The 22277-nt window shown below is 58.4% G+C and overlaps 1 protein-coding gene across 2 annotated transcripts; it reads left to right on the top strand.

Annotated features, from left to right (window-relative positions):
- Window positions 1-1376: 1376 nt before the first annotated feature.
- GGA1 (golgi associated, gamma adaptin ear containing, ARF binding protein 1) lies at window positions 1377-20943 on the top strand. 2 transcript variants are annotated; one of them, XM_032492188.1, is made up of 17 exons: window positions 1377-1668; window positions 5501-5585; window positions 6865-6940; window positions 7980-8078; window positions 9092-9215; window positions 9644-9744; window positions 10437-10517; window positions 11807-11947; window positions 12025-12106; window positions 13192-13299; window positions 14012-14164; window positions 17022-17086; window positions 17561-17727; window positions 18239-18432; window positions 19335-19504; window positions 19749-19859; window positions 19956-20943. In XM_032492188.1, exons 1-17 carry the CDS (start codon window positions 1626-1628, stop codon window positions 20064-20066), a joined length of 1911 nt encoding a protein of 636 aa, XP_032348079.1. In that variant the 5' UTR covers window positions 1377-1625; the 3' UTR covers window positions 20067-20943. The 2 variants fall into 2 exon arrangements, with proteins under 2 accessions (XP_032348079.1, XP_032348080.1); XM_032492189.1 differs by lacking the exons at window positions 1377-1668; window positions 6865-6940 and having other exon boundaries at window positions 5525-5585.
- The last annotated feature ends 1334 nt before the right edge of the window (window positions 20944-22277 follow it).

Here is a 22277-nt window from a genome sequence, read left to right on the forward strand (position 1 = left end):
TTTCCTGTATAATTTTAATGGCCTGTGGAGAATTTAGAAAAGCGTCCAGTTTGCTGAATGGTTGAGTTTAGGGGAAAAACTGACCCAGCACATGCCTCAACTCCCTGATGAGGTCACTGCGGTTCTGCAAGGTGAATCGAGGTCACTCGCCAGGGCAACGGCCGAACAGAACCGGATTCGCCAGCTTCTCAGTCTCGATCTTGCTTTAACCCTCGCGGAGACAGGATGGCTCGAGAGGACACCACGGGTCAGTTCCCGGGAGGGCCGCCAGGGGGCGACGGAATGCAACGGACCCAGGTGAGTCGGGGCCCCCGCTCCCCTGCGGCGTGACGTCACAGGGCGGTCCCGGGCCGCGGGTGGGAAAAACAGATAACGAGGGTCTTTAATGGACGGAGAAACGGCAGGAGAAAAGGCACCGAGGCCAGGAAGTCTGTTTATTCTGCCCTCCCTGATTTCAGTCTGGCCCCCACCAGTATCTTCCGCCCATTGTTGCTGCCTGGAGCTTTCTAAAACAAAAGCCTGACTTTGTCACTACCACTCGTGAAACTCTTTAACGACATCTTCAACACAGTTTACAAATAAAAAAAGTCAAACGCAGGATTTGCGTAATCTTGCCCCAACCTATTTTCAGGCCAACATCCTCTGGAGCCGTATTGAAATACTTTCAATTATCTGACCTCATCATACTCTTTCCTGTGAGCCCTGAAATGTTTGGTTCCCTCCACCTGGAATATCTTTTCGCACCAGGTTTACCTGGAGAATTCCGACCTTCTTGCAACTACACATTACCTTCTCTGTGAAACCTCCCCTGACAAGACCCCTCCTCACCCTGCCCCCCGTACCCACCTGTTTGGGTCCTGTGTTGCCACTACCCCTTGGGCTTCCTCCATCACGTTGTGTAACAATTATCTGGCCTTGCCTTTCTCCCCAGCGCCTGCCCCAGAGCAAAGTGAATGCATAGTACATGAAATGATTGCAGAATGTAGACAGCACAGGGTTCAGGCTCTGCCACTTGTGTGACCTCAGACAAACTATCTGGCTCATGGGTTTGTTGTGAGGAGTAAATAGACAAATGTATTTTTCAAGTGCTTAAAACAATGGTTGGAACACTGTTAAGCACTCGAGAAACTGACCTTTCACCGTGGCCAACGTATGTCATTGCCCTTTTAAGGGCCCCTCCCACTTTTGCATCTAAGCGGAAGTACGCGCTCAGGGCTCCGGAACTGACTTCAGAGCCCCTCAGAAATATGGCCGTGGAGCGTCCTTCCGGAAGCGGTCACAGGGCTCTCTGTGACGCACAACCAGTTAGAGCGTCCCGTGGGGTTTCCATGGTGCAGCCCTCAGCCCTAGTCCCTCAGCTTCCTCTCCGGCCTGAGCGCCGTGAACGAGGGGGCGGACAGCAGATCCCTCCCGCGATGTAGACGCCGCTTGGGGGAGGGTTTGGGAGAGCGGGCGACGCTCTAGGCGAGTTCTTTCTCGTCTCTATGGTGCCGAGTGAGCTTGTCCGCCGCTCCTGCGCGTCGGGGCGGACGTTGCCCCTTTAATCAGCAGAGGGCGGTGTCGAGGAGGTCCCGCGAGAGCGGCAGGGGGTTGGGGGCGGTACCGAGGCTGGGGGCCCGTGGCTGATGGAGCCCGCGATGGAGCCGGAGACTCTGGAGGCGCGAATCAGTGAGTGTCCGGGAGGGGCGCGGGTCGGACCGGAACCGGAACCGGGGGCACTAGGCGGGCCCCTTCCCGACGGAGGCGGGGTACGGGGCGCCCCCTCCTCACGCCCCGCCCCCGGCCCGGGAGGGGCGGTGTCCCGTGCTCGTACTTCCGACCCTGGGATGATAGGAGGCCCCATCAGCTGCGTGGACCCGCGGTGGGAGTGGGCGCCGCCCACCCTTCCGATCCCTGGGCCGAGACCCCCGGGGAGGAGTGAGCTGGCCCAGCTCTGCGTCCAGACCCCTCGGGGTGGAGAGAGCAGCCTTCAGCACCCTCAGGCCCAGACTTCACTGCCGAACGGACACCCAAGTCATTCTCTGGGGCCCCTGGAGGGAGCAAGCGAGCGGCCCCTAGAACTATACCTCAGACCCGGGAGGGACCCTGCTCCCCTTGAGTCCCGAATCCTCCACTCATTGGCATCCATGGCATAACTCCCTCCTATCTGTCCCTTGAACTTGCAACTAGTCTCAGATTTGCTCTTTCCCCTGCCCATGAAGGGAGGACCCACTGGCCCATCTGGTCAACCAAGCTGGGGCCCCACAGTGAGAAACTCCCAAACCGTACAGGCTTGGTAGGATCCTGTTTCAGACCCCAGAAATAATTTCAAGTCCTCTATCACTACTCTCAGCCCAGCCCGTTAGATTCTGCACCCCAAACAAAGACTCCTTTCCTAGCCCTTGCTGAGCTTCCTCCAAAGGCCCCTGCACCCTCTCCTGTGTCTCCTCAGACACAGCTTCCTACCACTCGGGTTCTCAGTACTGGCCCCACATCTTCCACCTGATTTCCCTATCCCACATTGCAGAAGATCCTCGAATCTGTTAAGCCCACTACTGGACTCTGCCTCTTAAAGCTTGGCTTGCTTCTCCTTGGCTGACAACTCCCACCCACTGGTCAGTTGCCCTTTCCTCCCACTGGGCCCACATCTGCACCAGGGCCTCAGGGAGGCCTCTGGGTCTACCTTCACCTCAGCCTTTTGGCTCCAGGGAGCTGCACAGAGTGATTTGGGGTCTTGAGCAGCATCTTTTAAGCCACTCTTGAGCAGAGTTGAATCTTGAAGTTGATCCCAGAGCCATACCATCTCCAGAAGTGTTTCAGAGTCACTCTGGCCCGTAGAAGGGGAGGGCATGGAAAGGAAGCACTCAGCAGTCATCGAGACTCTTCTGGAATGCCACAAGTGCCCAGGTCTCAGCAGTAACCTGGGGGGATGGGCAGGGCCTGAGCTGACAGATCTGACAGCCACAGGCCTTGAGCTGTGGGTGATACAAAACATGGTCAGGTTTAGCAACAGTGGGGATTTTCTGAGAGATCTAAGAGTCTAATCTGAGAAATAAACAGGAGTCAGGATACTCCGGTTTGGCAGTAGGCTGGACTCTGGTAGACTGGAGCTGAGATTGTTTTCTTTTTCTTCTCCTTCATGCCCTGGCAAACTTGTAAGCTCTTTTGCAGTAATTGGAGGTAAAAAGTAGCTTTTGGTGGGTAAATGATGTTACTGTCACCACTGTGGAGTGACAGGGTAGAGTCACGTCCTATTGTGAAACACCTCCCTCCCTCCCTCCCTGGGTGTTTCCCCCTGCTGCCTGCTGGGGAAAGTGCTGTCCGCAGGCAGAAGTCAGAGGGCTGGGAGTTGAGGGCCAGGGCCGGAGAGGTTGGTCTGATCTCCTTGGACCCAGAGGCCCTCCCTCTGAACCAGATGCAGAGAAGATGTCTCGTGATGCCACTACTTCCTCCTCCCTGGCTTCTGACTCAGGAGCTGGCTCTAGAACCAGTTTCTCTGTCCTCACTCAGATTCATGTGTCTCTAACATTTTAAGGGACTTCCTGTTTTAGGGTCCCCCAGCTGGGTGTCATTGAGTAGGCAATACCCAGCCACGTTCTATCTTTCTACCTCCAGACTGGTGTTCCCCAGCCTCTGGCCGTGTTAGGGGGCTAGGAGGCAGAGTAGATGGGAGGTGAGAGATTCCTATTCCTGGGATCTCTGGGTGGTCAGCAGGGGCTTCATTTCTCCCAGGGACTGGCAGGCCCTACAGGGTTCCTGGAACCAAGATTTGTGCGCAGAGAGGAAATGCACCATTCAGATCTCTGCTCAGCTGTATCTCTGAAAGCCCTCCCAGAGGACAGCACCCCTGCATATACACATTCTCTGTGCCTTCTCCCTGCTCTGTTTTCTTTATAGCTTTCTGTACCCTGTGTTTTGTTTACCTGAGTAGTCAGAGTTTCTCTTGCTGGGCTCTGATCTCCAGGAGGGCAGGGATTTTGTCTTGTTCACTGCTGTGGCCCCACACTCAGAATATTTATTGCGTAAATATGAATTGAATGATTGGCTGCCAAGCACTGGAACCCTGGGGCTCCAAGCCTCCCGCTATAGCTCAGGGCCCCAAGTAGGCAGGCGCCACACTCCGAGTCGACAGCTGCCTCCGGTCCGCAGATCCTTCTGTGTCCCACCTCCTGGGCCATGTCCTCCACACCCCAGGCTCAGTCCTCACGTTTGGGCATAACTGACCAGGACCAGGTGACACTTAGGGGCGGGCTTCTGGGAGGCAGTGAAGAGCCAGCTCTGGCTACCCCCACACCTTCCCCTGCAGAAAATACTGCGTCACCCCCTAATCACTCCGGATTTTGCTCCATCTTTACAAATGGGGAAACGGAGATTTGAGGAGGCTTTGTGACCTACTTGATTGTAGGGTCGGGGGGCTACCGTCTGGCCTTTACCACCCCTTCTTGTTGGCCTTTTCCTGGCCACTACCCATTCCTGGATTCAAATTCCCCTGGAACCTCCCCCTGCCTGCTTGCAGCTGAGCCCTGATCCTTTCACTCATTTACTGGGGGAGACAGGCTGGTTGCAGTGCAGCAGCAGGTTGGGTCCAGGATGAAGGCAGGTCTGGGGTCCAAGAGGAGAGAGCTGGCTTGGCAATGCTGCCCCAGGCAGGTGTGGGCATTACGGGAAGGAGGAGGCGATACCTGAGCCACACTCCTTACCGAGGCCCTTGGTGCCCTGCCCTGGGCTCTTCTCAGCCCTTGAGCCACTCAGAGGCATGTCATCTCCAGCCTGGTTAACTCCTCCAGCGCTTCTTGTGTTGCCTCTTCCAAGCAGCCTCCAGGGGCCCGAGGCTCAACTGAGTCCCCTCTTCCGGCTTCCCGGTTCCCACGGCTCCTTTGCCTCCCTCTGTTTGTACTGAGAACCTAGCTGCCCTTGGCCCACTTCCCAGCTGCAAAGCTCCTTGAGGTTGGAGCTCTGGTTTTTTTCGCTTACCTCCGGATCTCCCCTGAGAGTAGGTTCCATGAGAATTGTGGGGACACTTTTCAGGCGCAGAATCAGAGGAGGTGCAGTTGGGGGGGCAGAGGGTGTACAGCGGCAGAGGTGGGGGTGATGAGGGATAGGGAAACGACTCCTGAGCTTAATGTGGGGCCCTTCGGGGAGAAGCCGTAAGGGGAAGCCCGCGGACAGCAGCTCCTCTCTGCGCTGACTGGACCAATATCAGGGCTGGGCTCTCTGGGCCCTCGGAGCAGGGAGTCAAGGAAGGCCTTTTCTTTTTTCTTTTTGAGGGGGGCGGGTAATTAGGTTTACTTATTTATTTATTTTAATGGAAGTATTGGGGATTGAACCCAGGACCTCATGCATGCTAAGCATACGCTCTACCGCTGAGCTCTACCCCCCGCTACCCAATCCCCGAGGGGAGGCCTTTTCATGTGCTCAGTCCTACGCCCTCCCCACTCCTGACAGAGGGCCCTCTGCCAGGGCAGGGAGTGGGAGAGGCAGGGACCCCTTCCCCAGGCCACACTGGCCCTCTCTTCTCCAGACAGAGCCACAAACCCCTTGAACAAGGAGCTGAACTGGGCCAGCATCAACAGCTTCTGCGAGCAGCTCAACGAGGACTTTGAGGGGTAGGTGGCTTCCCCGTCTTTCACTCTCAGACTCAGCAGAGCCCACTGTGCACCTGCCATGCACCCTTCAGACCCTGGCCTCGCGCAGAGATGAGGGTGGATTGAGACCCGGTTTCCATTCCTAACATGCGCACAAGTTAACAGTGGCAGTGGGCACTGTGTACTGAGTGCTGCTCGTGTGCCACCCTCTGAGGTGGGCCCCGCTGGACCCATTTTACAGGTGAGAAAACCGAGACCTGGGGGAACTCAGCAGTTGCCCCAAGATCTCACAGAAAGAAAAAGGTAGTCCTGGGCTTGATCAAGCCCAGGGCTGCCTGACCTGCACCCATACTCTGTTGGGGAAAGCCTCCTAGAGAACGGCATGCTCCCCCTCTGGGAAGGGCCAGCAGGCCCTCTGCTCAAGGAAGAACCAGAGCTATCTGCATTAGAATCACACGGTGTGCTGGTCAAAAAATGTCCATTCATAGGCTGTGCCCAGACAGGCTAGACAGCCAGGCAAGGAGCTTGGGGGGACGTTGTTAGCAGGCTCCCCAGGTGGTGCAGCAGCTCGGGGAGCACAGCTCAGCGTGCTTCGCCTCCACTGCACCCCCACGAATACAGACACTCCCCCAGAAGCCGTGCAGACAGCGTGACGTGTGTGCCCCACAGTCCAGCTGCTCGGGTGCAGATCCCGTCCCCTCTGTTAGCTGAGTCTCCTGAGCAAGTAACTGGATGCCTCTGAGCCACCATTTCAACCATGGGGGCGACATTGCTGCCTACCTCAGGAGGCTCTTATGGAGATTAGGCAGAAAAAGGAATGTGAAGTGCCTTGCACATCGTAAGCACTCAGTACGTGTTAGCTGTTACTGTCACTGGTGGCAGGTCTTTTATGATCTGGTAGACAGTGTCACCACTGCCACCATGATTTTTCCCAGCTTAATGTTCAGTGCAAATTATCGTGTTCTGCTCCCCCACTGAGCCCTTAAGGCTTGGTCATCTCTCCATCCTTGTTTCTACTGCAAGCCAAGGACACAGCAGGTCACAGTTCTCAGTAAAGCCAGCCAAGGGGCTGAGCTCATGCCTTTCAAAGGTTCCTGGCTTGTACTCCCTGCCTGGCCCTGCCCTGTTGTGCCATAATCCCTGGCCCTAATCTGGAGAGGGAGCTGGGCCTTTACACATGCCCTGCAAAAGCCACTGCAGGCCACAGTTCTGGGGCGGGAAGTGGGGGGATGTGGCAGCCCCCCCTGGGTTGCCTGTGGCTCTGTGGCTAGTCTGTCTCTGTGCTTTTCCTCTCACCCAGGCCTCCACTTGCCACCCGGTTGTTGGCTCACAAGATCCAGTCCCCGCAGGAGTGGGAAGCGATCCAGGCTCTGACAGTGAGGAGAAGGGGAGAGAAGATGCCATCTGTCCCCTGACCATGTGGATGGCACTGGGGGAGGCCAAGACTGAGGTTTTTGGGGCCCAAACAGGCTCTTCTTTGGAGCCCAAGGGAGTTATGCCAAGATGGCCTAGAACAGGGGTCTGGGCCAGCCCCTGAGGGTCCCCTGGCAACCAGTGAACCAGTGGGCTCCTCCCTCCCCAGACCCTGCACAGTTAGGCCTCTTGAGGGGAGAAAGCCCCTCAGTCATCTGGGCCAGGTATTCCCAGCTCTAGCTGTGCATCAGAACTTCAGGAGGCTGAGTAAGGCCTCACCCCAGATCTGCTGACTAGAACCCCTGTAGCGTTTGCATCCAAGAATCTGTGTGTTTATAGAGCTTACCACGTGCATTGCTGGGCCAGGCCAGCCCATTGATGGCCTCCAGACACAGGACAGCACTGTCCTTCCCACAGGGGTGCAAGGGGTGACAGCTGGGCTCAGGCTAGAGCTTTCAAAGCTGTGCCAAAGGCAGAAGAGTAGAGGGTACACCGTGTATGGCCCCCAAGCATGAATCGCATAGCAACGGACCATATAGCAAAGTTGATTTTCAATGGTGGTAGATAAACAGTTTCCCTTTTAATAGTTATGTATTTGTTTTAACATGTTAGCATCGCCCCTCACCGAAATACATATTCTCTGATTTCACAGATACATAGCTTAGGAGATGGCCAAGGTAGATAGCACCTATTTAGGTTCAAAAATAATCAAAGGGAAATAGTAAGAGAGTATTTTACAAGCGGCACTCAGATGTGGTCAAGCCGTGGAGGGACTGAGTCAGTGCTGGGTGTTCGGTGTTGCCAGGTTCTAAAAGTGGCCCAGCCCCAGGGTGTGTGATCAGTCTCAGGGGTCACTGAACCTCAGAATCCTCTTTTTCTCAAGAGTCATCTTCCCCCTTCTCAGTGCCCATCCCTGGGCTTCTGGGCCCTGACATAGGTGTGGGAGAGAGGCTCTGATCCATCTCCCCACTGTGGTGCCCGCACCTCCCCCTCCACCTCCAGGTGCTGGAAACATGCATGAAGAGCTGTGGCAAGAGGTTCCACGACGAGGTGGGCAAGTTCCGCTTCCTCAACGAGCTCATCAAGGTTGTGTCTCCCAAGGTGGGTGCTCCCAGCCCGTGCTCAGACCTGCACTGTCAGATGGGGGTCGAGGAACGAGAATGCCCAGATCCAGGTGGGAGGGGCGGACTGTCTGCCCTCATCCTGACCCAGCACACACACAGACCCTTTCTCACTGCCACTTCACACAGCTGAGTCCAGGGTGGCTGGGTTTCTGGAAAGGGTGCTTCCCGGCTGATGGGTAGCCAGCCGGCTGTGGAGCCACTCGGTACTTAGGGAAGGATGACTTCAGGGAATGCTGGACAGCCTCCCCAGCACAGGCTGCTCAGGCTCTGAGATCACTCCCTGTAGGCCTGGCCTCAGCGCCCCACCTGTGTCACTAGTGGAGGGTCTCCCTGTCCTCATCTCACAAGAGTGGTCTCCTTGAGGCCTTGAATGCTGAGGCCCCAAACCTGAATGACAGAGCCTGCTGCTGGCCACATCTGAGGCTTGGCCCAAAGAGCCCTCCCAGAGGGCAGGAATATGTTTGATGCCCCTTGAGTGAGAGCCCACCCCCTTCACCCATCCCTTGAGCAGAGCTGCTGAATGACCCGACTGCTCTTCCCAGGTGATGGGAGGTGACCAGTGTGAGAGCCAGTTCCCTCAGCCTAGTTTGCTGCTGGAGGACTGACTATGCCCAGGGCAGGTCCACAGCTGCTCCTTCCCTGGTCTGCCCAGAGCCTAGTGGCTCCTCCTTCCTGAGATCATAGAGTTAAGCCTTCCATGAGCTGGCCATGAGCGGGCACTGGGCTCTGCACCTTGCCTGTGTCAGCATGGCACCCTTATCACGTGACATTGCTGTCATCCCCATTTAGCAGGTGGGGGACTGGGACACACAGGGCTGGCCCAGCTAGTGAGCGAGAGGCCAGGCTGTGCCAGGCTGGATAGTGGGCTGTGAGGGTCCTGTAGGCTGAGGTTTCCCAGGGAGTCCTGGGGAGAAAGCCAGGTTCGGGCTGGCGTCGGGGCCACAGTGAGCGGGCCATGTCAAAGGCCTCCCCTCCCTCTGATCCCTGAAGTACCTGGGCTCTCGGACGTCAGAGAAGGTGAAGAACAAGATCTTGGAGCTCCTCTACAGCTGGACGGTCGGCCTCCCCGAGGAGGTGAAGATCGCCGAGGCCTACCAGATGCTGAAGAAACAGGGTGAGGTGCCACGGGGTGCGTGCAACCAACACCCCCGCCTCTCCTCCCTGAGCCGGTGTTCCGGAGGCCTCAGAGCCTTCTGGCTGCCAGGTCTTGGGTCTCCCCTTTAATTTCTTTAACTTCTCCAGAACACATATTCATTGGGGCCCCTTTATGGCTCTGCCAGAGGCCAGCTTGGGTGGAGAGGTGGATTTGAGTCAGCCTTCTCAGAGGTTGGCCCCCACAGTGTGGCCTCAAAATAGAGGATCCTAAACTCTCCCCAACGCTATTTGATATGGCATTTCAGGAGCAGGCCCTGACCCCCCGAAGGCTGGTGCCAGCATGCTGGAGAAAGATGGCCCTCCACCTTCCATCCTACCCTTCCTTCCCCTCCAGCACCCCCCCCGCCCCAGCCCCCATGACAGTCTTACCACCACTGTCCACTCCAGGGATTGTGAAGGCCGACCCCAAGCTTCCAGATGACGCCACCTTTCCCCTTCCTCCTCCACGGCCCAAGAATGTGATCTTTGAAGACGAGGAGAAATCCAAGGTGAGGTTTTAAGGAGAACCAGGTGAGGACTCCAGGGCCCACTGGGGGTCAGTGCATTCCGGCCCCCGGCTGCCCTGCCCCCAGAGCAGAGGCTCACGCTGAGCTCGGCTGCTGTGGCAGGTACAGGAGCCGTGTGTGCGGCTCCAGCGTGCTGAGTGCTGCCCACACGGCACCCTGCATCGGTAAACAGGTCCGAGGCTGGTGTCCCAGGTTCACTTTGAGGGCATTTCATAGATGACTGGGAGTTTACCTATCTTTATTTTTGTGACCCTTCCAACAATAATTTTATTAGCTTTTTGTGAAAGAAGCATGTGCTGATGGGCCAGAAATTAAAACAACACAGAAGAAGGTGAGAGAAAAAGTAAAAGCTCCTGTCTACCCAGTCCAGTCCCAGAGGGTAACCACTGTGAAGTTTCCTCTGCATCCTTTGGGTAGAATTCCCTAGCAATACTAATGTCATGTTTTGCACCATTTGTGGAGAACTGATTTCTGCCGGGCGCTGCAGGGAGCACTTACGTGCAGTGTGTCACTTGTCCCATGAACCCCCATAAGGTGTCAGTAGATCCTTGCCATCTCACAAAGAGCTTAAGTAACTTACTCACATCCCACAGCCACGAAGCAGAGCCAGCATATGACCCCACGCCCTTTGGACCCCAGGGTGCCATCACGGTCATGTCCCTCTGTCTCCACAGATGCTGGCCCGCCTGCTGAAGAGCTCCCACCCTGAGGACCTCCGAGCAGCCAACAAACTCATCAAGGAGATGGTGCAGGAGGTGATGGGCAAGCCCAGAGCACAGGGAGGAGGCGGGACAGAATGTTGAGCTGGGCCACCTAGTGGGGGTTGTGTGTACGTGTGCATGTGAGGAACCCCGCAGTGGCCAAGCTAAAGGGCTGTGACAGCAGAGAGAGAGAGCTGACTAAGTCTGGGGGACACCAGCAGGCAGAGCCAGGATCTGTGTGTGGAAGGAAGAATTTCCCGGCAGCCAAGCTAACCTGCACTGGCTTCTGTGAGGCTGATTACCTCATCTGTAAAAGTTAGAAGGAAATGAGGTCTTACTATATATTTTTTTAAATTTTTATTTATTTATTTTAATTTTGGGGGGAGGTAATTAGATGTTTGTTTATTTGTTTACTTCGATGGAGGTACTGGGGATTGAACCCAGGACCTCCTGCATGCTAAGCATGTGCTCTGTCACTGAGCTATACGTTCATCCCTACCAAGTTTAAAATACAGTAAAATATATGTGCACGTAAAGGGAGAAAACAATACATGTTTAGTTTATAAGTATGTGTATCTATGTATGGGTTCATGCTGAAATCTTTTTTTATTGATACTGGGTTCATGCTGAAATCTTTTTTATTGATATGAGTAAGTCGTCAAAAAAGTGGAGGCCAGAGACCCAGAGGGCAGATGTTCTGGGCTGTCTTCGGGCCAGCTGTGTGCTTTGATAGCCCACAGAAAGTCAGGGCAGCCCCTCAAGGAGGATGATCATATCAGGCGGCACAGCACGAGCCTACCTTTCATTCCGCAAGGGAGGAGCATGCGTGGTGAGCAGAGGGTGAGGGGTTGCAGGGTCACTTCCTGCACTGGCCTTTCAAGGCCATGAGCTTCTCACCATCTACCAGGCCCTGACAGACACTGAGAAGGGTCGTGGCACCAATTTCTAGGTTGTACTTGCTGACTGCTAAGTCCCCTTTCACTCTCAAGTACGGGGACCTCCTTTCAAGGACACAAGGAGGGCGAGGGTCATGTAGAGCCACGGTGTAGGTCTAGGGTCCTGGGCTTCCTGAATCTCCTGGCAAGAGTGTTGGAAACCCAGCTTCCTGGGCCACCCCTGGAGATTCTGATGGGCTCATGCAGAGGCCCGGGTTCGGGGGTCATTGGCAGGAGGAGGAAAAGTGAACACTGGCTTGGCCGAGGGTTCCTGGGCCCAGAGTGCCCAGTCTTGGGCCCGAGGGGCTTTTAGCAGGGTCTGATCTCACACCCAGTCAGCAGATGCTCTCCAGGGTGGTGCTGGGCCTGACCCACGCTCTCTGGGGCTATTTGCCGATGCCTCTCCAGGACCAGAAGCGGATGGAGAAGATCTCGAAGCGGGTGAGTGCCATCGAGGAGGTGAACAACAATGTGAAGCTGCTGACAGAGATGGTGATGAACCACAGCCAGGGCAGGGCAGTGGCCCGCAGCAGCGAGGACCTCATGAAGGTGCGCTCACCCCTGCCCAGCCCCCACCCACTGCAGGGCCTCCGCCAGCCCTGACCTGCCTGCCCTGCTGCCCCCAGGAACTGTACCAGCGCTGTGAGCGCATGCGGCCCACGCTTTTCCGACTGGCCAGCGACACAGAGGACAATGACGAGGCCTTAGGTGAGCTGCAGTTGGAAGGAGCTACCACCAGGAGGCCCCCTTCTCCAGCACTGACCTGGGGTTTCTCCACTTTGGGGAGGAAGGAAGCAGGGATCAGGGGCTGATGTGATTGAGAGACCCTGTGGGCCAAGCCCTTCGCAGGCACTTCATTTACTACCTAAAAGCTGCACAAAAGGGAGACTTCTCCCTATTTCATAGCAGGGGCTCAGGGAGGGAAGTGACCTGAATGGTGGCAGAGCCAGGATGGACCAGAGGCTGTCTCCCTCCAGACACTGCCTTCCTGGTAAGGTGAGCTAGAAATCTTGAGCAAATCCCACAGGCCTGAGTGTGTCCATAGCTGGTCCCCGTGGCTCCTGCCAGGGCCACACATCAGGTTCTTGTCCCTGTTCTTTCTGTGCCACCACATCAGCCAGGGCTGCCTGGGCAGTGGTCTGTGTACCACCTCAGCCCCCAATTCAGCAGGAGTTCCATGTTCCAAGTATCTGGTCCTCACCCAAGAAGCTCACTGCTCAGATCTCGCTAAGACCTGGCCCTGGCCCCCGCAAGGGGATAATATGGACGAGGGCGTGGTTTGTGCCAGGCCCTGTTCTAGACCCAGCGGGTGGTAGTGGTCACAGTCAGAACAGCCGCGTCCTCATGGAGCTTGTGGCCTAATGAGAAGAGACAGTAAACCAAGGGCGTGAGCAAGGGCAGTGTGTCACAGAGGGGCACAGAGAAAAGTGAGCAGGGAAGGGACTGGGTGGTGCAGGGCTGGAGGTTAAGAGGCCTCCCTGAGGTGACTTGGGTAAAGACCTGAAGACAGGAAGGGGTGAAGCAAAGTAGAGATACGGGGGCCTCCACACAGCAGCGCCAGTGCGGAGGCCTGGAGACAGGGGCCACCGTGTTCAGGGGCCAGCACCGGGCAGCGTCGGGAGACTGGGCCAGGGCAGGTTGCGGAGGTCCTGAGTCTGAGATGATGAGATGGGCCGCCCTCAGCCCTGCCCCCTCCCACGAGGCCTGGGCTGGATGTGGGGTCTCGTCTCCCCCATCCCCGCCGGAGGCCCTGCATTCGATCAGCCTGGCCTCCCCGCTCTTGCCTATTCTAGCCGAGATCCTGCAAGCCAACGACAACCTCACCCAGGTCATCACCCTGTACAAGCAGCTGGTGCGGGGCGAGGAGGTCAACGGTGACGCCACAGCCGCCTCCATCCCCGGTGAGGAGGTGGCAGGAGGGCTGGGGAGGGCCCACCAGCCAGAGGGGCACCGAGTGCAGGGTGGGGTGCTGGTCCCAGAGCTAGTGCTGTGACCCTGGCCCCTAAGATGGGGGAGGCCCCCACTGAGAGAACTGAGGGTGGAGTCTGTGCCAAGCCTGCAGCTGTGGCGGGGAGGAGTCTGGATGCGGGATGGAGAGGGAGGGAGCCCAGGGTTTAGCAAGGACAGGCAGGAGAAGGAAGGCCTTTCTTTCACTTGAGAAATCTGGCACCTGTTGTGCAGGGCCACACGACACCCCCAGGGCTTAGTTTAATTATTAGAAGTCGGCAGGGAGGGTTTGACATAAACATTACAGGCTCAGCTCCAGTCAGGGTAAAGTGACTAGCCCTGGGGGACCCCAGGAGAGATTAGAATTGGTGCTCTTTGGGACATGGTAGGGGTGAGACACTACACAGAAACAGCAGGATCTAAGAGGAGCCTCAGAGGATGAGAGGCAGTTCGCCAAGTAACAGGGAAGAGGAAATACATCCCGGACAGAAGGGGAGCCACATGCTAATGAAAGGGCCTGATGAGCAGCTTCCAGGGCAAGGACTGTATGGCCAAGGACGGACGGTGCCTTGCAGGACGGTTGCAGAGTGGGGAGCTCACTGTCCTTAACCGCCAGGGACTGTGTCCTCCACCCAAGGCTGGCCTGACTCTCCTTTCCCACCCCAGGGAGCACCTCGGCCCTGTTGGACCTCTCAGGCCTGGATCTCCCTCCGGCCAGCACCACCTGCCCAGCCATGCCCACCTGCCCAGGTGACCAGGCCAGCCCCGAGCAGCCCAGCACCTCAGTCTCCCTGCTTGATGACGAGCTCATGTCTCTGGGTGAGGAAGGGGCCCGGCTGCAGGTGGGGCTGAGGGGTCAGGTCAGCGTGTTCCTCCTCTCCTGGGAGTCCCCTGGAGGATGGGGGCTGGATGTCAGCCCCGGGTCATAGCCGAGGAAGCTGAGGGTCGGGGAAAGGAAGGAGCTGGTGCAGGGTCATACAGTCAAAGGGTGAGGCTGGCCTCACCTCAGATAAAGGAGCCACACCTGGGCTCTGGCGGCCTGAGGGAAAACCCAGGGACTTCCCTCAGCAGGTGAGATCCTAGAATTGGGAGCTCCCCAGGCAGAAGTCAGCAGTCTCCTGCCCAAAGAGCGGGAGCGCTGGGCTCCGCAGCACTAGAAGCCCCAGGGCAGCCAATGGTGAGCACAGGGCCCTCTGTGACCCAGGCGGGACCCAGGCCAGGCCTACAGCCACCACAGGTGGGGTCAGGGCTCTGGAGCCCGCCAGGGAAACAGGCTTACCCGGGGGAAGAAGCTGAGGGCGCCCAGTGGCCAAGCAGTTTTCGTGCTTCCAGCCTTCGGGGCCACAGCCCCATCTGAGCTTGGAAGCAGGAGGGCATAGTGACAGCCTCCTCGCTGTGACCCTGGCATAAAACACACAGAGGTGGTCTGGCTATGTCAGAGGGATCTCAAAGGATATATTGGGAAGCTAACCTGGAGGCTGAATCAGGCTGTTCTGAGTTAGTTCTGAGGTGGAAACTAAACTTGTGGGATTGGAAGTCAGGACGTGTGCTGAGGCCCTGGCGGGCAGCCCAGCACACGCCCCCTAACCACCGCCACCGCCGCCGCCACCCTGGGTCTTCACCCTCCACTCAGCACCTGAGGTGGCGCTGTCACCGTCCCTGGTTTAAGAAGCCGAAGCAGGGCTGAGTGACGTGCCCACAGGGTCACCAGGGCTTGGACGAGGCACTCAGGCTCTGAAGTCTCGCTCTGAGCGTCTGCCTGACTCAGCTCATCAGCCAGGAAGGGGAAGTGAGGCCTTGGGGTGAGCGGGAGACAAGGGGTTCAGTGGACCAGATTGGGGGTCCCTCTGTGAGCCCGTCAGCCAGCACCCTACCCAGGAGGCTCTGACCCTGGGGTACCCGGGGGTCTGCTTAGGAGTCCCACCCACCTGCCCCCTTTTCTATTCAGAGCCAGGGTAACCCAGGGAGAGAGGACCCTGACCCTGTGTGACCAAGAGGTGAAGGTGGGCTGGTGACAAGAAAGGACACACAGGCTCATCTCCCCCAGCAGGGCCTGCACCAGGCGGCAGCTACCTGACCGGGCGCTGGTGTGTGTGGCCCAGCCCCCAGCAAATGGCTGTGGCAAAGCCACCTCCCCATGAGAAGCAGTGTGTGCTTTGCACTTCCTGTCCCCAAGTCGCTTCAGCAGAGCCCCGAGCCTCCAGCTTCCTCTAGTTGCAACTCAAAGGCAGAGAAAATTTAGGAACAAGAACCAGAAGTGGCAGGGCAGCAGCGCCCAGCCCCACAGCTCAGGGGAGTGGAGGAAGCCTCAGGACCACAAAGGGGGCTTGTCCTCAACGGTTCTCTGTGGCAGGAAGGGTGGGGGGTGGGGTGAGCACTTCCTGGTCTGTCAGAGAGGGCGGTCCAGCACCCGTCGGACACTCCATCTGATTTGTCTGATTTATTGGTCACAGCAGTCCTCTGATACAGATGGCTGCTGTTGTCCCCATCCTACGGATGAGGCATGGGGAGAATGTTGCCAGCCCGAGGTCCCACAGCCGATCGACAGAGCTGTGTTTGAGCTCCAGTGTGAGGCCATGCTCTGTCCAAGCCCGGACTCTAGCGCTTCCCAGTCGTGTGACTGGACAGGTCACTCAGCCCCACTGAGTGTACATTTCTTCATCCCAAAAGGAGGGATGTGAAGCCCACACCCACCTTTTAAGGCTGGTGAGGACTGAGAGCCACATCTGAAGTGCCTGGCACGGGGGTGTGAGAACCGATAGCAGTCTCCGCTGTGTTGCCCCTGGTCTCAGAGAGGCGTGTCCAGAGGAGGAGACCCCACGGTCCAGGCTCCCTGCACCTCCCTTTGCCTGTCAGGTAGCACTTCATGCTGGACCTTACTTAGTCAGGCTTTGCTACAAACAGCATAACGTGGCTTCTGTTTACATCTGGGGTGAACTTGGCTGGGGGTGTGCTTAGGGCAGAGGTCAGACTGGTCGAGGACCTATTGCCCTCTACTGACCAGCAGGCAGTGAGCAGAGCCTTCCAGAGGGGCCACAGCCCTCCTGTGCTCCAGTCAACCAGGCTTACTGGCACGTGCCAAGGCAGGCAGGGCCTTTAGAGTCTGCCCCAGCCCGTGCACATGGCATACTCGGGGCCACTGTGGCCCGGCCAGCACCTTGCCCGTGGTTGCTCAGACTCTGGGCCAGGCATGGGCCCAGGGCCCTTTTCACTGCACTGCAGTGCCCTTCTGACACCCAGAGGGTGTCCCTTGAGTCAGTCGTTGAACAGACATAGGATGCTGATCCCTGCCTGCTTGGATCTCCGAGGTTAGGAACCCCACTTGGTGTCCCCCACTCCCTCTTTCCCGCCCCTACCCCCTGCGCCAGCTGCCAGTGGTGAATGAAGACGAAAGTCCTGAGCTCAGTAGTTGAGTTGGCTTCTGAGTAGCAAGAGAGGAAGCGTGTCTGGGCCCAGGGAATGGGCTCTTGGGATCTTCGGTTTCTACTTCTGCTCTGCCGCTGGTTCCCTCTGAAAGCGAGGGAGGAGGCTTCCCTCTTTGAGCTGAGCCTCTCGGGGTGGGGGGTGCAGGTGCAGGGTAGAGGCCAGGGAACCCTGACCCAGCACGTAGTCCCCCCAGCTCTCTCGCCTCTGCTCACGAGTCCAGCTCCTTCACCCCTGTCTTGTTTCCCTGCAGGCCTGAGCGACCCTACACCCCCTGCAGGCCCAAGCTTGGATGGTGTTGGATGGAACAGCTTCCAGGTAGGAGGGGCCCAGCCCTGGGGCAGAGCAGCTGGGAGAGGCGGCAGCCTGAGGGGGCACTGAAGGGAGGTGTGGGTGGGAGGGCCGTGAGCAGGGGTGGCCCAGGGCCAAGGTTCCCATCCCAGGATGGAGGAAGGCAGGTGGCCCTCTCTTCACCTCTGGCACATCTGCCTACAAATCTCAGCCTTGGGTTTCCCTTGGGTTGAGATGGGGGTTCCCATTCCTTTTCTCTTGGGGGTGACTCTGAGGTTCCTGGGATGGATGGTTTCTTGAGTAGAACCGCAGACCAGGCCCGGCCCACTGATGGCCCTAGAGTGAGAGGGGTGCAGGCCTGGCAGGAATGTTGCCCACATCCCTGCTGCTGCCTCCCCAGATGTCACCTGCCAGGAGGGGAAGAGGCCTCAGGGCAGCACCAGACACCTAACACCTTTTCAGCACAGCCTCACCCACCTGCGTCCTTTGTATGTCCAACAGTCGTCTGAGGGCACTGAACCCCCAGCCCCTGCTCCAGCCCCCAGCGTGGACAGTCAGCCCCCAGCGCAGACATCCCTGCCAGCAAGCAGTGGTCTGGATGACCTGGACCTCCTGGGGAAGACCCTCCTCCAGCAGTCTCTGCCCCCCGAGTCCCAGCAAGTGCGGTGGTGAGGGCACGCCCTGGCTGGCATGGGGTGGGAGCGCTCCCTGTCCCCAAAACCTGCAGCTTCTCCTGGGCTGTCCCTGGCCCAGACCCTGCCCCAGGCCCAGCAGGGAGAGGCCTGATGTGTTCCCAAGAGCAGCGCTGCAGAGCACCGCCATGTGCCACTGCCCTTGGCTTGAAGGTCGCAGCAGTGACCACAGCAGGTGCAGGATCCGTCCAACAGGGTGTGACGTATCTGAGAGAAGGGACTGTGACCCACTCACACAGCCTCCCCTAGGCCTGCCAGCACCTGGGAAAGACCAAAAGCCCAGAGGGCTGCCACTGAGGAGGGCATCAGTGCCCTGGGAGGTGGGGAGGAGCAAGAGCTGCCGATTCCAAGGTGAGGAGACCCAGGCCAGAGAAACAGGGGGACTTCTGAGCCAGCCATCAGGGACAGCCAGGAAGCCAGCCTTTCCTGTGCCCCTGATCTCTTGGTCACCGAAGATTCACCTCTCCATGCACCGTCCCTCAACAAGGGAGAAGCAGCAGCCAGCCCCCCGGCTCACGCTCCGGGACCTGCAGAATAAAAGTAGCTGCAGTGTACCCAGCTCTGGTGCCAGCAGCCGCCTCCACACCGTGTCCCCTGAGCCCCCCGGGCCTCTGCAGCAGCCCACGCCGACAGAGCTCTCGCTGGCCAACATCACTGTGCCTCTGGAGTCCATCAAACCCAGTGAGTAGAGTGGGGGCACGGGTGGGTACCAGCCAGGCTGGGTCAGCTCACTGCCTGCAGCCCCATCGCCTTGTCGGGAGCTGTGTCTGGGGTAGCAGGTGGGAAAGCAGGGCTCCCCTCCCAGCCTGCCTGACTCAGGAAGGAGCTCTGGGCAAGACCCCTGCTCTCCCCAGGACTCAGTTTCTTCATCTGTCCCAGATGGTCGCAAGACTGCATTCTAAACTCCAGGGTTACCAGGCACGAAGACATCTTAGGGATGGCCCCTGGGCCCTGCTCCAGGAAGATAGGACCAGGATATGGGGAGATTAGGGGGTCTCCCCAAGATCACAAAACCAATCCTAGAAAAGGATCCAGGTCCAGGAGCCCTGGCGAGGAGAGGGCCACTCATAGCACCGGGCTGTGACCAGACAGATGGAGACTGGCCAGTCTTCTCGGTGCTGCCCATCTTGTGAGCTCACGGTGACCCAGGGCATCACACCCCTGGTATCCCCGGGAGCTGGGTGGCAGTGCCACTGTCTTAGCAGTATGGAGGTCCTTGAGCTCAGAGAAGCAGAGTGACTGTACCAGGGTCACAAAGTGAGTGTAAGCACAGCTCACATACAGCCCTTCACGCCATCGCGCCAGGAGGAAGCCACACAGCACTGAGAGAGACCGGCTGGGACTCATGCCCAGGGTGGGTGTCCTGCCTCCACCATCACACTAGAAGTCCACCTGCCCATCTGGACCCCAGTCTCTACCCCTGACTGCACTGCTGCCCAGGGTCAAGGCAGTGACCTGAGTCTGGGTCTGTTCATTCATTCCCAGCAGAGCAGCACGTGCCTGGTGTCAGCCCAGCAGGAGCAGCTGGTCAGGTGAGCCTGGGCTCAGGCTCGGCATTGCCCTCTCCCCTTTTCCCCTGCCAGGCAGCATCCTGCCAGTGACTGTGTATGACCAGCATGGCTTCCGGGTCCTCTTCCATTTTGCTCGAGACCCACTGCCCGGGCGCTCTGACGTGCTGGTGGTGGTGGTTTCCATGCTGAGCACCGCCCCCCAGCCCATCCGCAACATCGTTTTCCAGTCGGCTGTCCCCAAGGTGACATGGGCATTCCTCCTTTCTCTCAAGTAATGGTGACTTGGGGCTGGGTGGGGAGCCAGCTGTCCAGGGCAAGGCGTAGGGTCTCGCTCTCTTCTGGGGGAGCTGAAGGGTGGAAGGGAACCAGAGGACAGGGCCGCAGAGACCCCAAGGAGGACCTGGCAGGAGGCTGGACCCCATTCCTCAGGGACTGGGAACGAGAAGCCAGGGCTTGCTGGGCCCCATGCCACCCTCCTGTCCGCAGGTCATGAAGGTGAAGCTGCAGCCACCCTCAGGCACAGAGCTGCCAGCATTTAACCCCATCGTCCACCCCTCGGCCATCACCCAGGTCCTGCTTCTTGCCAACCCCCAGAAGGTGAGGGGCCCGGCTGTGACAGGGCTCTGCAGTGGGGTGGGGTGAGGAGGCCCCTTCTCCCCCTCTGACCCTCTGCCTTCACCATCTCTGCCTCAGGAGAAGGTTCGCCTCCGCTACAAGCTCCTCTTCACCATGGGCGACCAGACCTACAATGAGATGGGGGATGTGGACCAGTTCCCCCCACCTGAGACCTGGGGGAGCCTCTAGAACAGAGAGGGGCTGGGGAGAGAAGGGGGCTGCGGGACTGGCCACCGTCTAGCCTGGGTGGGAGGCTGTGGTGGCCTGGGACACCCTTTGTGCCCATGGCCATACACCCCTGGGTCTGGTGCTTCTCCCCTCACCACTGCGGCCCCCTCCTTCCCTGCCCCCTCCCCTGCTGAGCCAAACCCGGCAGGAGGCTGGGCCTGCATTTGCACTGCTGGGAACCTTCATCACAGGCGAGAGCCTGGAGCTGGAAAGGGCTGCCCGGCCCCAGAAGGACTTGGGGTCACGGGGGAGAAGAATGGCTGTCAGACAAGGGCCAGGACCTCAGGCCCAGCCTAGACCCCAGCCTGGGGTGGGATCATCCCCGCCTGTCTCTTATGCCTTATGGGAAGGCCCAGCCATAATTTGGGGCCATGCTGGAGCCGGGACCAGCTCAGGCCTCCTCCATAGGAACTGGGTGAATTTGGGGGTGACGCCTTCACCCCCAGCTCTTTGCACTCTTGGGTGTGTGGTTTGACTCTCTTCGCTTTTGTTTCTGAGTGGCCCTGTGGTCACCATCTCAGGGGGCCCAGTGGGGGCAGCCCCACCTGTCCCCTACTCCTCCTGGGGTTCTCATTCCACTCACCTGGCCCCTTTGCTGTCAGGTGGGGGGACTGTGGGGACCGTGTGACTGCTGGCCCAAGGGTCATGCCAGAGGCGGGTGTCCCGGGCCAGGGACTCCGGGGCTCCTGGCCTGGGAAGGTCCTGCACTGGAGTTCTCAGTGTGTCTCCTCCATTCATTGGCCTCTGTCCATCCATCTGTCCGTGGGCAGAACTGGGGCCAGTGTATGAGTGAGAGCAGGAGTATTTATGGAAATAAAACGTCCTTTTTCCTGGACCAGCTGCTTTGATGGCTCTTCTGAGCTAGAGGGAGCCCAGAGGGGTCCAGGAGCGTGAGGTCTGGGGGCTGCCCCGCCGACCTCTCTGTCTTTGCAGGTCAGGCCGTAGTTCCCCCTCCTCACCAGTCCCAGTCCCTACACCGGAAGAGGCCCTGCTCAGGGGCCCGTGGCCACTGCTGAGTCGCTAGAGAGGACCCAGGGCTATGGTGGGCCCAGAGCTGTCCCAGCTGGAAGCAAGTGGCTGCTCAGGCCTGCCAGGAGCCCCAGCTGCTGCAGGCACTGAGGGGGAGGCCCCTGGCCGCTCACAACTTCCTCTTGCTGCGCTCAGCCCTCAAAACAACTGCCATGCAGCACCACCCCAAGGTCCCTGTCTCAGCTTCTCCCTTTCCCCACAGGCTACTCCCAGGAAGCAGGGCGCCAATTGCAGCTTGTTCTGGAGAGGCCCAGGGACCCCGTGCAGGGCCCCCTGACCAGCTGCGGCGCCCTCCCCCTGGTGTGTTTGTGCTGCTCTAACTGGGAGACTCAGGTCCACGCCTGGGCAGTGGCTCAGAGGCTCCCAGCTGAGAGAGCCAGCCAGTGCGGAGCAGAGGCTGAAGGGGTTAGTCCAGGGGCCTGCTCCTGTGCTGTGGAGCAGCCCTACGTGCCCTGTGTGCTCTGCTGGGGAGGGTTCCCGCCCCCCAAAGCCTGGGAAGGCTGCCCGCCATTTCTTTTTCCTAGCTGATGGTGGAAGTCCTGCAGTGAAGACACCAATTTCACTTTGTCTAACCTAGTGTTTCCCAGTCTGAACTTGGCCACTGAACCCCTTTCACAGATGCTATTAAGAAGTGCTGGAGAACAGTCCAGCCCGCAGGTGTTCCTAGAGCCCAGCACACCTAACTCCCCAGCCGGTGTGCTTTTCCCCACTCAGCAGATGAGGGCCCTCCTCTGTGCTGGGCCGACACTGGAAGTGCAGGGTGAGAGCTTCTCCACGTGGGCCGGGCTGCCGAGGGCAGGAGAGTGGGAGCAAGGCCTCTGAGCCAGCCCTTCCAGCCCCTCACTCACTGAGGCTATCAGATCCCTACTGTGTGACCCCGTCTGATGCAGTCCTCTTGCATTCTAGCCTCCAAGCACCCTGACCTCTAAGCTGTGTGGTCTCCTTCCTCTTCTCCCTGCCCCTGAGGCAGGACTCAGTCCTGCCTAAACCCTTGTGATATCTGAAAGATAGTTCTAGTTGGAAGGTTCTTCCTTTCAATGAAACAAAACCTTATTCTCTGTCCTGTCCACCTGGGGTCCCAGAAGCACCATCAGGAGGACATGCTCTACTGGCCATGGAAGGGTGGGCGTGGGCCTGTGTGTG

The sequence above is a fragment of the Camelus ferus genome, chromosome 12 (genome assembly GCF_009834535.1).
Source record: "Camelus ferus isolate YT-003-E chromosome 12, BCGSAC_Cfer_1.0, whole genome shotgun sequence".
Classification (NCBI taxonomy): domain Eukaryota; kingdom Metazoa; phylum Chordata; class Mammalia; order Artiodactyla; family Camelidae; genus Camelus; species Camelus ferus.

Bases quoted from the DNA above. Each gene is read 5' to 3' on its own strand.
- GGA1 (XM_032492188.1), top strand. From the start codon at position 1,626: ATGGAGCCCGCGATGGAGCCGGAGACTCTGGAGGCGCGAATCA. The intron at 5,586-6,864 runs GTAGGTGGCTTC...CCTCTCACCCAG, and splicing joins CTCAACGAGGACTTTGAGGG to GCCTCCACTTGCCACCCGGT. The intron at 14,165-17,021 runs GTGAGGAAGGGG...GTTTCCCTGCAG, and splicing joins TGACGAGCTCATGTCTCTGG to GCCTGAGCGACCCTACACCC.